The 16788-nt window shown below is 64.0% G+C and overlaps 1 protein-coding gene across 1 annotated transcript; it reads right to left on the bottom strand.

Moving 5' to 3' along the window:
* Positions 1-4: 4 nt before the first annotated feature.
* LOC102393233 lies at positions 5-11285 on the bottom strand. The gene is made up of 2 exons (XM_006070988.4): positions 11093-11285; positions 5-6072 (listed from the first exon to the last, which is right to left on the bottom strand). The coding sequence occupies exon 2, from the start codon at positions 6041-6043 to the stop codon at positions 4817-4819; it is 1227 nt and encodes a 408-aa protein (XP_006071050.1). The 5' UTR covers positions 6044-6072; positions 11093-11285; the 3' UTR covers positions 5-4816.
* Positions 11286-16788: the final 5503 nt, after the last annotated feature.

Genomic DNA, 16788 nt, shown 5'->3' with positions numbered 1-16788 from the left:
ATGGTCTTATCCATTTAGTATATTTAATCCCTCTGAACTTTTTAAGACATTTCCCCAAAGAGACAAACTTCATTAATTAGATTTCCTAAGGGTTTCAAACCCCAGGAATCTTTGAACGTTTTAACAGCCTGCTTCTCAGGACACCGCCTAACACCACAAGGTCAGAATCAGATCTTAAACTGAAATTCCTTCACCTCCTAGAATTAAAACCCAAGGGTGTTGAGATGAAATTTAAACCATTTCAAATTAAAACAATTCACCTGTGCTATATCCTCTTAAGGCTTTCCTGGGTTTTCAGTAGCAAATATCATGAACTGATGCTTCCCTCACCCCCTTGGGTGCACCTAAGCTGAGAGAGACACAACAGGGCCCCCCCCTCCCCCGCACATCCTGTGGGCTCCCTCAGCCCAACGGGCTCACGCGCGGGGCAGGCAGCACCCTGCTGGCTCCAGGACACGCTTCCGGGATGGACTCAGACCAAGAGGGCTGTGGGTTCCGGCCTGCGTCAGGGTGTGGGCTGGGACCTGGCTTGGGGTGGCCTGCCGGGCCCCCTGCGGTAGGCCCAGCCTGCAGTGCAGACTCTTTAGTAGAACAAGGCAGCCAGGACCGTCCCCTCCGCCCGCCTCCCCTGCCCCCCACGCTACGATGTGGTAGTGACCTTTCCAGGGTCCCGTGTGCACACGTGTGCACACACTCACATGCACACATACAGTCGTCCCTTGGTGCTTCAGGGATTGGTTCCAGGACCAACCCCCCCACCCACAGATAGTGAAGTCTGTGGGCACCAAAATTCAAGGATGCTCAAGTCCTTTATAGAAAATGGTGTAATATTGGCATGTAACCTACACACATCCCCCCGCTTACTTGAAATCATCTCTAGATTACTTATAATACCTAATACCATGTGAATACTATGTAGATAGTTACCAGCTTGACAAATTCAAGTTTTGCTCTTTGGAACGTTCTGGAATTTTTTTTTTTTTTTTTTTGAGTATTTCTGATGGGGAATTGGTTTAATCCTTGGATGCAGAGCCCAAGGGTACACAGTTGCATGCACACAGGCACACGCTCACATGCCAACAGTGTGTGCACACGCACTCCCACCTCCCCCCCAGGCGTCAACAATGCAGCTCCCTACACACACACACACACACACACAGAGGGTAGGGGCTGGCAGAGGGTCAGCTGCCTGGGGTGTTGGACGGGGACTCCCAAACCTGCCGGCCAGTGGCCACATCCACAGGTGGGATATCCCCCCTCCGGTTTCCTGCCACTCACCCTGCAGCCAGGACCATGAGGCAGGGACCTGGGCCAGCAGCAGGAGTTGGCTGCAGCCCTACCCTGGTGGTGTGGAGCTGTGCAGTCTCTGGGGCCAGCCCCCCGAAACTCAGTCTCCTTGTCTGTAAAACTAGGACCTGGGCAAGCCCCCCCAAGTTGGGGTGCTGGAGCAGGGTCTGCCTGGGCATATGGGCCACTCGCTCTGGAGCCAGGCTTCCCAAGCCCCTAGGGTCACCCTGCCAGCTCCCAGCTCCAGGGTGCCTTTTGCACCCCACCCCCATCAAAGGCATCCTGCAGGGGACCCCCACCCCCGCTGCTGCTTGTCCTCACAGCAGCCCAGTCACCTGTGTGGACCCCCGCAGTGCCAGGCAGCCCAGCTGTCTTCTTGGCCAAGATGTCTCTCAGCTACGGCTGGACCCTGAGACCCGTGGGGACTGTCTAGAAAGGCAGCTGGGACCTGCCCTCTCTGTCCCAGCTTCACCTGATGCCTCCAGGCCCCACCCAAGTCTCCCCCTTGGGATGGACCTCTGGGGAGAGGACTCTGGTTCATGGCCTCGACACAGTGCCCAGGACACCCAGAGCAGGTGCAGGACAGCCCTCTGCTGACTTCAGGCCGAATCCCACCTCCCTGTCCCCTTGGGTGAAGATTATGGCAAGGACAGCTCTGGTTCATCCCAACCACCCCTGGTAAGGCTCACCTGACCCACAGGGCAGAGTTCAGCCAGGTGGAGGGTCAGTGGAGGGGCCTAGAAAACCTTGGGGAATATCAGGGGTCCTAAAAGCCCCTGGAGGATCCTATGGGGCCCAGGGACCTGATCACTCAGAGTCCCAGGTCACGACTGCTGAATCCAGGCCTGAGCTGGGATAAGGGGTCACAGGATGTGGCCGCCTTCCTCTTTTGTCTCATGGGAAACCTCAGGGCCAAGGTGGGGGTCTCGGCAGAGTCCGCGGGGTGCACCCCAGCAGGTGGCATGCCAGACTGGTGACCAGCAGCCTTGTGAGGGGCTCCCAGCACTGGGCAAAGCCTCAGCGCCCCCCTGCCTGTCACCTCACTGAGAGCTAGCCCCAGGCCCAGCAGAAGCGCTTCCCAGGGCGTCTGCCCACAAAGATCCCTCACCTGCCCAGAGTGGGGGTCGGGGTGCTGTCCTGGGCCACTGGGGGTCCTCTCCTCCTACTTCCACCGTGAGTACTCCACTCCCGGGTGCCCCACCCTCTAGCCACTGGTGCTGGTGGTGAGGCTTGGAGGCCACAGCAGGCAGTGTGACCCTGGGCAGCCCTGGGTCCAGGCTGCGGAGAGGTGGGCAGGGGTCCTGGTATCCTGGAGCAGCAGGCCTGGGTCATGCAGCCCTGGAGTAGGGAGCTGTGTTGGAGGCTGACCATCCTGGGGGCCCCCAACACCCTGGAAACCAGGGGCACTCTCGGGGGACCACTCCTCCAGATCTAACACCCCCACACCTGATGCTGCCCCACCTCGACGGCAGGATCTGCACAGGAACAGGAGTGGGGCGGCCAAGCCCCAAGAGCCCCATAGAGCCCCCAGGGCTGGCTACGGCAGGGCCTACCTGCCCCCACACAGTCCAAAAGTGGCTGGGATTTCCCACACGCCTGTGAGAGACCATTCCGTGGAACGGCTCGTTTAAACGTTTTCTCTTTCTTGTTGCACAAATGTGCTAATTCATGATGAAAAATCTCAGCCTCTTGAAGTGACAGACTACCCTTCTTTTTGCCTGTCTGCCATGGCTTGGCACTACAGGGTAGGAATGCCGCTGCCATCAGGAGCCACAGGGCCACGGGCATGCATACGTGTGTGTGTGTGCCCACAGCGGGGCCTCGGGCCCCCGCCCCCAGCCCTGGCCCCGGCTCCCAGTGCTGCGAACCAAGAGTCTGGCACGAAAGGGCAACCATTTGCCCGGTTCTGCACCCAGGGCTTGTGCTCTCTGGTACAGACACCCTGGGCACTGAATGGACCCTCGGGCTGGTCAGGTGAGGCCAGTGTGGCCTGTGGGTGCCACCTGTGCGATCTAGGAGTCAGTTCTGGTCTGGAGCTGGTGTGACGGCCATGTGCTGAGACTTTGCCAGGGACAGAGGACCCAGTGGAGTTGTTGGGGGCGGGGGGCCTCCCTGGAAGGCAACAGGAGCCCCCACTGCTCCTTGAGGTTCCTTCTCCACGTGAGGCCCAACAGCGACCTTGCCTTGGGCATCTGAGAGGCCAGGTGTTGGGACCCTCGGGGGTGGGGGGGGGTCCAGCTGCTTCACCGCTGTCCCCCTGGAATGTTCTGGGACCAAGGCCATTCAGTGAGCTCAGGGCTCACAGGATGTGCCCCCTCTGGGTAGCATCCATCGCCGCGTCCTGGCCACACTGCTCCCCCATCAGCCCCGTGCAGGGGCTGCAGGTCCCATGGGCCAGGGAGAGGCTGTGGCGGAGCCCGTCACAGGGCCCCCGAGGTCGGGGCCCTCCTGCCCGGCGCCTTTGCTCATGCTGCCCCTGGCCCAGAGCCTCCTCTTCGGGGCCCTCACACGCTGGCCAGTCTCCTCTGGGGAACCCTTCTTGTGCCACCCCAGCTCCAGAACCAAGGTGACCCGTGAAGCCTGGAGCCGGCCTCCAGTTCGACAGACCACAGGGGACGATGAGACAGGAAAGCGAGTTCCCGCAGGGGCGGGCGGTTGGGACCAGAGCACGGGCTTGAGTCGGGGGTAGGGAGAGTGCTTCAGGGTCCCTTGGCTGGGCTGGGTTGGGTGGGGCCGGGTCCACTCTGGAGGCTTCCTCTAAGGGATGCCGGCAGGCCTGGGAGGGAGGGCGCTGTGGCTCAGGGCGGCTGGGCAGGCCCCTTGAGGGGCTGCCGTCCTGGGCTGCGCTTGATGGACTGCAAGTCTACCCGGTCAGAGTGGCTGTGGAGCCGCGATACCACGCGGGGCTTAGCCGAGCCCTTGCCAGCACCGCACCCGGCTGTGGACCACGGGCTCCCAGAGGAGGGCAGGAGCATTTGCCCAGCACTGGACTTGGATGCCAGCTGCTCACCTGCAGATCGGTAAACTGAAGCCAGGGCAGAGACCGAGGTCCACTGCACACCTCCGCGGTCCTGCCTTGGTGTGTAGGGACCTCGGGGGCCTGGGCCAGAGTCCCGCTTCCTGGCTGCACGCAGAACGATGGGGCATCGCAGTTCAGACAGGGCCCTCAGGTGCCACCCTGCCGTCCCCACGCCCAGGCCATTCTTCCGGGGAGTAACTGGGTCCGCAGAAGAGAAGCCCACTTCCGGGGGCAGTGGGCTGGGAGACGCCAGCCCTCTGCGGACGCCTCCGCTCCAGAGAGGGCGCAGCGGCCCAAGACACGCCCACTGCCAGCCCCAGGTCCGCAGTGGAGGGGCTGGGGCAGCTGGAGGGGAGCCTGCAGTCAGCTGGGTCTGACCGTGCGGGGCGCACAGTGGACCGTGGGGAGATGCCTGTGTGCACCCCCCAGGGCTCAGGGCAGCCCAGGCCGCAGGGACCCCCAGGGGCAGCCGGGTGTCCAGCAAGGGGCCCCGCCTCTGCCCTCAGACCATCACACGGGGTTCACCCCGACCCCCCCGAGTCTCCTCAGCTGCAGAGACACAAACTGGCAGAAGCACGGGCCCACCTCTAGGTGGCCCGGGGCCCCCGCGGCCTCCTCCCAGTGGGGGAAGTGCGCATGGGCGAGGCAGCAGGCATAGCTGGATGCAAACCGCAGGATGGCCTCCTGGAACGCGGCCTCGCCCTCGGGGGCGCCCAGGAAGGTCTGCTTGCAGTCGCCCAGCAGCACATACACGAAGTGGAGCTTGTTCTTGGTCTCGCAGCCCATGAGCACCGAGTGCGGCGCCAGCAGCAGGTTGGCCTCCCCGACGCGGCGCGCCAGCTCCCGCAGGGTCTTCTTGGAAGACCTTCGGAGCCAGCACAGGGTGTTGACGCTTAAGATCATGAAAAAGGGGCAGAAAAATGCATTGGCGCTGATTACGAGGAACCTCTGAGCTGGGTGGAGCTCCCGGAGCCCCAAGACCAAGGGTAAGAACACCGAAACCACAGAGAGGAAAATCAGGACTATGGCGAGAATGACCCTGCAGCCCAGGTAACGCAGGCAGCAGCGGGGCGAGCGCACACCATTCAGGATGCCCACGGCTTGCTTGTACAGCTCAGGGTCCTCCAGCACCTCCTTCAAGGGGTCCGGCACGGCCAGCGTGCTGAAGCTGCCCACCTTCCACGAGGGCAGGCTGTCCCTGTTGATGCAGTCCAGGGTCAGCAGGGCCTTCCCGCTGTAGAGGACGGGGGCCGAGCGCAGGGCCGGGGGGCGCGCCAGGTGCTGGCTGGGGGTGCACAGGAGCTGCACCAGCTTCTGGAAGAAGCGGCCATCTGTGGCCTCCAGGTAGGTCAGGTGGCTGAGATGCAGTGGGACCCGGCAGGGCCGCAGCAGGACGGGGAGGACCGGCTTCCTCTCCAGGCAGGAGCCCACGAGGGACAGGTCGGCCTCCAGGAGGCACCAGCGGCTTTGCACAAAGTCCTCGCTCAGCACCAGCAGCACCTTCTGGCTCTGCTGGATGCAGCCTGCCATGTTCTCCAGCACGTTCCTGCCGGGCGTGAAGTCCCGCTCGTGCAGGCACACCTTCAGCCCCGGGAGCTCGGCCTCCAGGCGGCCAGTGAGCCTGTGGGTCCACACGGCGTCCACGCTGCTGTAGCTCACAAACAGGTGGAACTGATCGCAAGGCCTCAGCGGGGGGATGGCCGGGGCCACGCCTTCCTCCCCGGCACAGGAACCCATGCGTGCTGCCCCAGGTCTGCCTCTGGTTCCTGAGAAGGAAAGCACCCTTAGGCTGCAGGAGGTGGAGACGGACGGGCTGACTGTGCAGATGGACTATGGCCGACCCTCTGCAGAGGTGGGGCCGCAGACACAACCGGCCGCAGTCAGCCCAGGAAGCTGCCAACCACCCAAGCCTGCCAGGGTGCGGTCAGTGACGGCCACCCTTCCCCCTCCCAACGCGGGACCCACCAGAGGAAGTCACAGGCGCCCCTCACCCGTCCCGAGGACACAGCCTCCCGGGAGGGCCCTGAGCCCCTCCCACTCTGGGGCCTGCCTTCGGGTCTCCACCGAACCCCAGTGACCGGGACCCTGCTCCAGCACACCCTGGGGGTCTGCCCTCTGCGGCGCCCACTCAGGGCCTCTGGGGACATCCACAGGACATCTGGCTCCAAAGGGCTGGGGCTCACGGAGGCCACACCTGCAGTCCCCTGTGGTTCTTGTTTCCCTCCGCATGGGAGGCTGGACGTCTGTGCCCTCCCGGACTTCCTGTGCTGCGATCCTAACCCCGTGGTGATGGCCTAAGGAGGGGGGGCTTCGGGGAAGTGACAAGGGCACTGGTGGAGCCCCAGGCGGGGCTCAGTGTCCTTCTGAAGGAGACCCCATGGAGTTCCTGCTGCCCACACCCACCCTTGCACGAGGACCTGCTGTCGAGGAGCCAGGAGTGGGTAACAGGGAAACATACCCGAGGCCCGAGGCCTGCAGCCTCCAGCCTCCGGGGCTGTGGGAGGGCGCTGGGCCGGTGCCGTCGCCTCCCGCGGTGCCGGCAGCGCAGCGAGTACACTGGCTGGGTCTTCCCAGCAACGTGCCCCCGGGAGGGGTCACGCCGTGCGGGGCCCTGGACTGCTTCTGCTCTGCACGCAGACTCCCACTGAGGCCCCGCCACGCCTGTCCAGGAGCCAGAGCTGAGCCTGGGCCGCCCTCATGGGTCTGCCTGCTTGTCCCCAAGAGCACCTCTTCCCAGGACCCAGTCCTGCAGGCTTCCTCGCACGCCCATGGCCCTGTGCGGGTCCCAGCAAGCAGCTCTCAACCCCGCAGGCCCAAGGCAGGCTGTGACCTCACGGCCTTGGGGCCTCCAGCTTGGACCCCTCCCCACTGGGGGATCAGGGTGGGGGTCACGAGGGCCAAGACAGCCCGGGAAGCCCCTGTGGTCTAGCCCCCCCGCCCCTGCCACAAGGCCCCTGCATCCCGAGTTGGCCGGGCAGCTGAGAACCAGGGGAGGAGGCGCTGAGGCTCTGAGGGACGCCCTGGGGAAGCCTGGCGCTCGGGACACCACCCCATCTCCTCTAACCTCCAAGGGGGAGAAGGCGCTCCCCCGCAGCGTCCAGGCGTCCGGGAGGCAGAGGCTGCCGCTGTGCTTCCTGGGCACCAAGGGCCTCCTATGTGGTGCCCACGCTGCCCACTCCCCAAGCCTGTCCTCAGAGGAGGCCTGGGAGCAGCCAGGGCGCGTCTGCCCCAGACAGAAGGACTTCTGCAGCCACCGCTGTCTGAGACATCTCTGCTAAATCTGATGAACAGCAGGAAAGGGAAAGAAGGAAGGAAGCAAACTGAGGAACGAGGGTGTTTCAGGAGAAGTGGCCAGCGCAGCTGCTGCTGGGAAAGGGCACCGGCTGGTCCCGGAGGCGGGACGGCCAGGGCTCCCTTGGAATCCACCTGACGGTGGAGCCAGGCGAGCAGGAGGCCCTGGCGGGGCCCGGAGCTCCCTGGAGCCTGGGCCGGGCCTCCCGCTGGAAGCAGCGATGGGAAGGGCAGGGGTACCATCCTCAGGAGGGCAGGCCAGGCTGGGGTCCAGGGGCGGGGAGTGCACACAGTAACTGGGGCTGGCTGCCAGCTCCGAGGGAAGATCCCAGCTGCCGGTGACCCTCCTCAACAGCTGCTCTCCTCCAGGAACCTTCCCCCGGGGGCGGGGACCTGGCAGCCCAAGCCTGCTGTGGCTTCCTGAAACCTTCCCTCCCTTCACCAGTGCTGCCCCGTGACCGGGGAGGGCCACTGTGTCCCTCGGGGCCTCGACCTCTCCCTCCCACCTGGGGAAGCCGGCCCCCAAACGGTCCTCTCTGATCTGGGCCATTGGACACATGTGATCACTTGAAAAAATCCACTAGGCAGCCTCATACCCAAGGAAGAAACACAAGCTAAATCAAAGTGGTGCTAAGTCACTCAGTCGTGCCTGCTCTTTGCGACCCCGTGGACTATAGCCCATCAGGTTCTTCTGCCCATGGAATTCTCCAGGCAAGAATACTGGAGTGGGTTGCCGTGCTCTTCTTCACGGGATCTTTCCGACTCAGGGATCAAACCCGGGTGTCCCGCATTGCAGGCGGACTCTTTCCCGTCTGAGCCATCTTTCCACTTAAAACCTGAGTTGTCACATGGGCAGGATAGAGTTAGAGACAATCCACTGGTAACCAGAGCACTGAAAGCAGGGGAACGGAGCTGTGACCTTGGGGCTCTCTTGGGAGCCCCAGCAGCCCTTCCGCGTGACCGCGGCCCTGACCACAGATGCTGACTGTGCAGGATGGGATGTTCCTGGCGAGAACCCCGCGGGGGCACCCTGGGGGGCTTGGCTCTCTCCTCGGAGCACAGCCCAGAGGACTCCCGCCCCAGCCAGGCTGGGGTCCTGCTCTGCTCTCATCACCCTTGACCTGGAGGAATGGGGAGGGAGCCAACACCCCGTGCCCCCTGCCGCGTGCTCCCAGTGCTCTCAGGGACAGGCAAGGCTGCTTCCTCTTCCTTCCCATCAAGGCTGGACTAGATGACTTCAGCCAGCTGCTGTCTGACCCTTTGATTGGTGTCTGGACAGGCGCGGGTGCTGCCAGGGGGAGTGGGCCCTGCTGGCCAGCGGGGTCCCTAGGTGGTCTCCTCCCGAGCTCCCGTGGCCCCTCACCCTGCAGGCCCCTCGGTCAGCCCCAGGGCTCCTGCCTCACCCAGCCTCCATAGCCTCTGCTGGTCACCCTTTCCCTCTTTGCTTCCAGATCTCAGGGGAGCCTCTGAGTAAGGCCCCCTGGAGTCTCACCCCCTCCCCAGCAGCCCCCAGCACAGGCGCTGTGTCCCAGCTCACTGGCCCTGCTCGCCAAGGTCGGAGGTGGACTTAGTGGGCATCCATGTGTCCAGCCTGCCAAGAAGCAGACGTATTTGGGATGGACGAGAGGGAGGGAGAACCAAGCTCAGGTCAGCTTCCCACATGACAGGCTCCTCTACCCTGGGTCAACCGTGTCCACACCTGGACTATGCCCACCCCGAGGTGCAGCTCCAGGCCCAGGGAAGGCCTCAAGTGCGGCCTGCAGTCCCCACTCCCCTAGCCAGGGCCTGCCCACAACCCCAGGAAGGGTCTAGGTCGGACGGCAGCCTCAGGCGAGGGCAGGTAGAAGGGCCTCTGACCGGTTGGAAATGGTGCTGGTGGCCGGCTCTGTGCTCAGCTGTGACTGGCCGGGGGCACAGAGAGCCTCAAGCAGGCCGGGCCCACCGCCCAGAGCCCAGAGGGAGGGCAGGCCCCCAGCTCCGCACAGCAGGCTGAGGGGTGGGGGAGACATGTGCCCCCCGCAGATGGAACCCTGCCTCCCACTTGCTTGATCTTGAGAGCTCACGCCTGAGCAGCCAGCCAGACACTCAGTTCCTCTGTTTACAAGGCAACAACAGGATGCTGGCTGGCCCAACTCCCTCACGCCATCTGGAACTTCCTGTTGGGCAGCCAGTGGGGGCTCCTTGTGGCAGCAGCTTCCTGCCTTCCTGCCAGTCTGTGTGCTGAGGCGCCTCAAGCGGATGACGGGGCAGGAACCCACGGGTCAAGGGGGAGACTGAGTGCGATTTTAGAAAAGACAGACTGAGACCTTGCAGGGAGGGGGACATGGGGCAGGGCTGTGCCCACAACAGAGCCCGCGAGGGACTGTGGGGGCCACAGGGCCAGGGAGAGCCCTGGTCCTGGGTGCGGTCCTGCTTCCAGGGTGCTGCACAGGGGTGGGGGAGACGGGAACCCGAGAGCCACAGTCCCAGCTAAGGCCCGGAGAGGCGAGGGTGCTGGTCAGCACGGGGTGTGTCCATGGCTGTTACCACACTTTCACCTGGTCAGACTGAGGTTCACCCACAGAGGCCCCTGGCCAGGTGAGGTCTCTGCACTCACGGTCCCAGATTTCCTAGGAGCCCTTCCAGATCTAGTGTCTGGGCCTCATCACAAGGTGGAGGCCAGCAGGAGACCAGAGGGCCCCAGTCTGACAGGTGTCCCCGGGGGCCCTGGGCCTGGCAGCCCGGCTGAGAGCCGGGCCGGCGAGGTGGAACCAGCCCTGCACTGCAGGTCTGTGGGCTCCGGGAGCCACAGGTGGGTGTGGGGGACTCTGTGTATGTGGGAGCGTGTATGGTGTGGCTGGAGGGGAGGCCACACCGAGGAGAGGTCTTCCCAGAGCAGGATGAAGGAGGAGGAGGAAGCCGCAAGGCCCAGGGGTCAGGGGAGGTGGGGACCCAGGCTTAGGCCTGAGCTGGGACAGGGCCCCAAAGGGTTGTTCTCCCTGGCTCCCTAGGGCTGCATTCCAGGGCCCAGGTACAGCTGGAAAAATGCCCACAGCTATTTCTTCAATGAATGAATGAATGAGCCAATGAAGGAAAGCAAGTTTACACCCGCGCTCTGCGCCCTTGCATGAAGAGCTGATTGTTCCAGGTAGAGAACAGACTCCCCAGGAAGATGCGTGCAAACGGAAGGTGCCCTCCTCCGACTTCCACCCCCACATCTGCTGGCCAGGCCCTCACCGCCGCGGGCAGAGCTGGGGGCTGAGGGAACCGGAGCTGACCCCCAGGGGCACTACTCCACCACCACCCCCGTTCCCGCCATCAGCTCGAGCTCCCAGGGGCAAGACCTATGGGGTCCTTCACACCACCCGCTCCAGGAGGGCCGAGCACCGCCTCTGAGGCCCGAGGTCCAGGACGACTGGGGTGGGGCCTTGGTGGCCTGTCCCCTAAACCTGTCCGAATTTTCTCTCCTTCTCCGTCTCATTCTTTCTACAAACACTAAAAACAACCAAACAGTACCTGGGAGACACACCTGGTCGCTTTGTGGGCTCAGGACGGCTGGCCACGCACGGCCTCGCAGAAACAGCCCGGGCCGTGTCCCCGCGCGCCTACCCAAAGGGGCCGGGGAGCGGACGGGGCGGGGCGGGGCTTCGCTTCCTCCCTGAGTGTAGGCTCCGCCCCCTCGGCCATGACCCCCGCCCCCTGACGTCAGTTTCTCCGCTGGTTTTAATCAAGTTCAGAAGGAAAGGATGAAAAGGAGCTGAAACCGAGGGGCCTGAGGGCAGCTCCGCGAGTGGTGGGAGCGCTGAGGACGCCGCGAAGCCGGCGGGGGCTTCAAAGGGGCAACTACTCCAGTCGAAGACGGAGGCGGGAGGCCGGGGAGGAGGCGGCGGGGAGGGGAGCAGAGGCCAGGTGTGTAGAGGAGAGGAGAGAAGAGGAGAGGAAGGGGTGGGGAGAGGAGAGGAGAGGCAAGGCGGGGTGTGCGGAGAGGAGATGCGGGGTGTATAAGGAGAGGAGAGGCGGGGTGTGGGGAGAGGAGATGCGGGGTGTATAAGGAGAGGAGAGGCGGGGTGTATAAGGAGAGGAGAGGCGGGGTGTGGGGAGAGGAGATGCGGGGTGTATAAGGAGAGGAGAGGCGGGGTGTGCGGAGAGGAGAGGCGGGGTGTATAAGGAGAGGAGAGGCGGGGTGTGGGGAGAGGAGATGCGGGGTGTATAAGGAGAGGAGAGGCGGGGTGTGCGGAGAGGAGAGGCGGGGTGTATAAGGAGAGGAGAGGCGGGGTGTGGGGAGAGGAGATGCGGGGTGTATAAGGAGAGGAGAGGCGGGGTGTGCGGAGAGGAGAGGCGGGGTGTATAAGGAGAGGAGAGGCGGGGTGTGGGGAGAGGAGAGGCGGGGTGTATAAGGAGAGGAGAGGCGGGGTGTGCGGAGAGGAGAGGCGGGGTGTATAAGGAGAGGAGAGGCGGGGTGTGGGGAGAGGAGATGCGGGGTGTATAAGGAGAGGAGAGGCGGGGTGTGGGGAGAGGAGATGCGGGGTGTATAAGGAGAGGAGAGGCGGGGTGTGCGGAGAGGAGAGGCGGGGTGTATAAGGAGAGGAGAGGCGGGGTGTGGGGAGAGGAGAGGCGGGGTGTATAAGGAGAGGAGAGGCGGGGTGTGCGGAGAGGAGAGGCGGGGTGTGGGGAGAGGAGAGGCGGGGTGTATAAGGAGAGGAGAGGCGGGGTGTGGGGAGAGGAGAGGCGGGGTGTGGGGAGAGGAGAGGCGGGTGTGAGAGCAGAGGCGGGGAGTGAGGAGAGACAGTGGTGCGTGGGGGAGCCAGGGGAAGAGGCCTGAGAGGCTGCTCTGGGAGCGGAGGCCCCGGGAGGCCGGGCCGGGGAGAGCGGAGGGGGCGGGAAGGGAGCGGCCGCAGGACCGGCTCCGGCGCCCTCCCCGGGACGTGCCCGGCCTCCCCACGGGGCCCCGCCCGGCCGTAGCGTCTGAGGGCCGTCGCCGGCCCGGGGGCTCCGCTGCGGGACGCTCCAGACGCCTCCCGGGCACCCAGGAGCACGGAGCCTGGGCCGGGCTCTCGGCCTGGGAGGCCGCCGGAGGCGGCAGGGGTGCGCCCCGCCCGCGGACTGGAGGAGCGCGCGCCTCCGCGGTCACCGGGGATGCCTTCATGTGCACGACAGAGGCGCCGAGTCCCGGCCCGACCTTGGGGGGGCTCCTGCGGGGAGCCGGCGGCGTGGCTCTGGCCCTCCCTTGGGAAGCTTGCCGCCAGCCGGCGCCGGCCCTGCGCTCCCGAAGCCAGACGGGCCGGATCGGAGAATCTGGGGCAGGGGGCCCTTGCGGCCAGACCACCTCTGAGTCTGGGAGCCTGGCTTCCTCTGCCACTATGGGGACCCCAGGGTGGAGCCCTCGCCTTCGGGGTCCGGGGTGCGGAGGGTCCCGGACTTCACGCCCTTCCGCCTCACGCTCCCGGGTCCGAGGGGCAGGACCTGCGTGGACCTCCGCCTGCGGCAGCTCAGCCCGGCCTCCCTCCAGCCTCACACCTGGTGGACAAAGGGGGGATGGAAGGGTGGGCAGTGAGCCTCCCGGGGAGAGGCAGAACTGTGAAGATGCTCCTCAGCAGAGAGCCCTCACTGGGGACATAGGGGAGCCCCCTGGGAGGAGCACTGGCCCACCGCCCAGGGGTCTGGGACCGAGCCTCAACGGGGTGCCTGAGCCCCGCTCTGTCCCTTGTGGGCGGGTGGGGACCCTCAGGGTCCTCGGAGCCCCTCCTGGGGTTGTAGAGGGCTCGAGAAGAGGACTGGGACTCGCTGTGCTGGGACCTGGCCCGCCTCACCCTGACAACCTAGGAAGCATTGTCCTTCTCTGGGTCGTGTGTGGCCACAGGCTGCCCAGCCCGGACCTGGCAGAGGGCGACAGGCTCATCTTGGGTGACCGAGGCTCACATGGCAGGGAGTGCCTGGACCCTAGGACCTCTCAAGCCGGGACATCCCTCAGCTTCGCCTCAGACCCTTTCGGGCCTCTGCTGAGGGTCCTGCTGCTGCCCCTGACCCCCCGCAAGTCTCCCCACCCCTCAGAGCACAGGGAGCCTTCAATCCTGCCGGGTGCCTTGGCATCCTGGGCTCCTTGCCACCGGCTCCAGGTGGGATGAGCTCCTCCGGGATTTCACACGTGCCCCAGAGAGGGTCCAGTGACTCAGTGCCGGGCTGAGGGGCACACAGAATGGGACCCCAGCTCAGGCTTGGCCACCAAGGAAATAAAGAACCCTCTAGTTCCAGTCAAGGCCCAGTCCTCTGCTGGCCCACCTCACAGAGGCCCTGCATTAGCCGGGCTCCAGCTGCATGAGGCTGCGGGTGTGGGTCAGGTTCGGGGACCAGGGTGGCTGCCCAGAGCCTGTGTCATTCCAGGGGAGGAGCTCCCTCCATGCCCGTGAGCTTCCCCCACGATAAGCCCGTCACCCCGACCCATCTGGAGTCTACTCAGGCAGTCTGGGGGTGCCCGACCCTGGTTCTCTCCTGACTCAAGCCCTGGCTTGACAGGCGCCCTGCTCCAGGACCTGGCGGTCAGGCCCACTGCTATAGTGTTCGCTCAGCTGCTTGGTCTAAATAAACAGGCTTTTGGACCAGGATTAAATTAGATGCTCAGTTATTAGTTATCCTCTATCCTATGTTGTTTCCAAACACAGCATCCTCAAACACAATTCATATTACCGGCCCGCTTTGATCGAGAGGTGGAATCCCACTGGCTCTGGTCAGGCCCTCATTGGCCCCCACCCATGGTCTCTGCAGAGCTCCTGGCTGCAGCCCACCCACCCTGCTAGAGGAATCTGTGAGGCGGGAATAGAGAGCTGTCATGCCTCCTCTGGTCTGAGCCTCTGATGCTTCATGCCCATCTCTGCCCTGACGTGTTTAGAACAAAACTCAAAGTCTCAGTCCCGGATGTGATGACCAAGGTCCTCTGTGCCCACAGTGCTCCTGGCCTTGGAGTCTCTGCTCAGATTTCACGCTGGTTTCCTTGACCAGGCCGCCCAAGCATCCCTCTCCCGTGTCAGGTGCCGTCACGGCTGTAGGAGGACGCGTTGGGAATGCCCCATGTGACTCCTGGGCCCCTTGCTGCTCCCCATCACTTCGTGTCCCTGGAGAGCCCCAGGCACTGCCCAGCGGCCACTGTGGAGGGTGCACAGGGTGCAGGTGGCCCAAGACCCTCCTTCCTCCTGACAGGGCGCGGGCCGGGGAGGATGCATGCTCTGGGGCCGGTCCTTTTGGCCCTCACTGCAGGTTGGCCTTCAGCTTGGCCGCGTTCAGGAGCAAGGCCATCAGCTCAGAGAGAACGTCCCAAGACATGTAATGCTTCTTGAGGCAGGGTCTGTTCAATGTGAACAGAAGTCCCAGAGCACCCTTGAAAGTCCCCTGCAGTTCCCGTCCGAGGTTCTGGAGGGCCCCAGCTCTGGCTTACTTTGGCCCTGGACCCAGACCGGGCTGGCTGACGCGGCCTGTGTGTGACCTTGCACAAGTTGAGGGGAGGCCCCAGGGAGGCAGGCAAGTAGGCATCTCCATCTTTCCGCTTCATACCTGAGCACAGGTCCTGGACCTGGACCTCCAGGGCCCTGAGCAGGTGGCTCGGGACTGCAGAGGTCCACCCCTGGCCTGTCCCTGGGACCAGGATCTGCTGGCTGGCTTGAGTCCGCTGCATGTGGCTTTCCTCCTGCCCGCAGGGATCTGAAGCAGGATTAGGCAGGATTACAAACTCCAGAAGCCTCCCGCAGAGACTCAGAGGCCTGCCTGCCCTGTTGGGAGTGGTCCTGCTGCACGGGGGTTGGGGAAGGCTGACGGCACTTTGGCAGAACCCCACTCCAGTGGACAGAGGGTCTCTGTCTACAGAGCTGACCTTGAGACCAGTCAGAGGTGCCCTCCACTCTCGAGGTCCCGGGCAACTGTGCGGGCAACATTGGCCCTGAGAGCTTGGGACAAGATGGTCCCCCTTTCCTCCCCTGAGCAGCCAGACCCAGTAGCCCCTGCTTCCCCCTAAGCCCACCCACTGCCCTGTGTGGCCGGTGACCTGCTCTCCCCCAGGGCCTCTGTGCCTGGCCAACTGGAGGGGGTGCAAGAGCAGTGGGCAGAGGCTTTGATGACCATGACCAAGGGGATTCTTTGTGTGTTTGCTCTGGTTTACGTGGGGGAGACCAAGCAGGAATCTGCGGCCCAGAGAGGTTAAGGTGCCAGGTCAGGTGGCACAGCCCTTCAGCAGAGCCAAGACTGGAACCAGGCATGTGAGTCCCAGTCCCCCTCACCCTCCCTCACCCCTTCTTCCCCTCAAGACCCACCTGTAACTGGCACTGGGCACACGCCCCTGGTCCTCTGCCTCGGGTGAGCGCTGAGCCCAGGAGGGCGGTGTCACACAAGCAATGCAGCGCTGCGTCATGCAGGGGGCGGAGCTCAGGGGTCTGAGACTTGGGCACCATCTCCAACTCATGTCTGCAGGCCTTAGCATCTAGAACCTTCCACCTGCCCCAAGTGCAAAGGGCTCCATAAGCAGGGGGTAGATGGGCGCTTGGAGCAGGGGCTCCCAGGCATCACCCCCAGGCTTCTTGCTGTCTGTGAGGACACTCTGGTATTGCTCATTACCGGGGGAAAAAAGAGAACTCCCCTTGTGTGTTCGAGAACACGGTTCATCCCCATAACTGTGCTCAGGGGGACCCCTCTCTCTGCTGCAGGGTGGCCGGACACTGGGCCACCCCAGACAAAGGAAATCAGTTCTGGGTTCTCCCAGCAACGAAAGTTGACCCTGCAGTCCCTGAAGTGATTTTCACAGCCAGGGGGCGCGACTGGGTTTTCCAGGTGATTAACCAGCTGTAGCCTGGCACGGAGCATGTTCCCTGCACAGAGCAGAGCTAGAGGGTTCCACAGGCCCCCTCTCGTCTGGAGGCTGGAGCCAGGCTGCCCGTTGTCCCCGAAGTGCCCCGCCTATTAATCAGGCCCGTTGAACACTCCTCCGGCCCTAGGGAGGGCCCTGCCTGGCTGGAGGGGCCAGGCCAGGAGTGAAGGACCTGGCTGGGCATTCAGAGGTGGCTGTGTGCTGGGCAGTTGGGCTGGGCGGGGAGAAGGTCTTTGGGAGGAAAGTACATGGCCCAGATGAATAGGACTCTCTCCAACTTCCCTGGGGAGTGGCCAGACCCAGGAGGACCCCTCCATCTCTCCCAGGATGAGGTCTGGGGCAGCGGCCTCCCCCACCCATGCTG

Source organism: Bubalus bubalis, chromosome 23 (genome assembly GCF_019923935.1).
Source record: "Bubalus bubalis isolate 160015118507 breed Murrah chromosome 23, NDDB_SH_1, whole genome shotgun sequence".
Lineage (NCBI taxonomy): Eukaryota > Metazoa > Chordata > Mammalia > Artiodactyla > Bovidae > Bubalus > Bubalus bubalis.
Note: the sequence above shows the minus strand (reverse complement) of the source record. Positions and strands in the feature narration are given on the sequence as shown.

What these genes read in the sequence shown, in the direction of transcription:
- LOC102393233 (XM_006070988.4), bottom strand. Translation starts at nt 6,043, where the DNA reads ATGGGTTCCTGTGCCGGGGAGGAAGGCGTGGCCCCGGCCATCCCCCCG.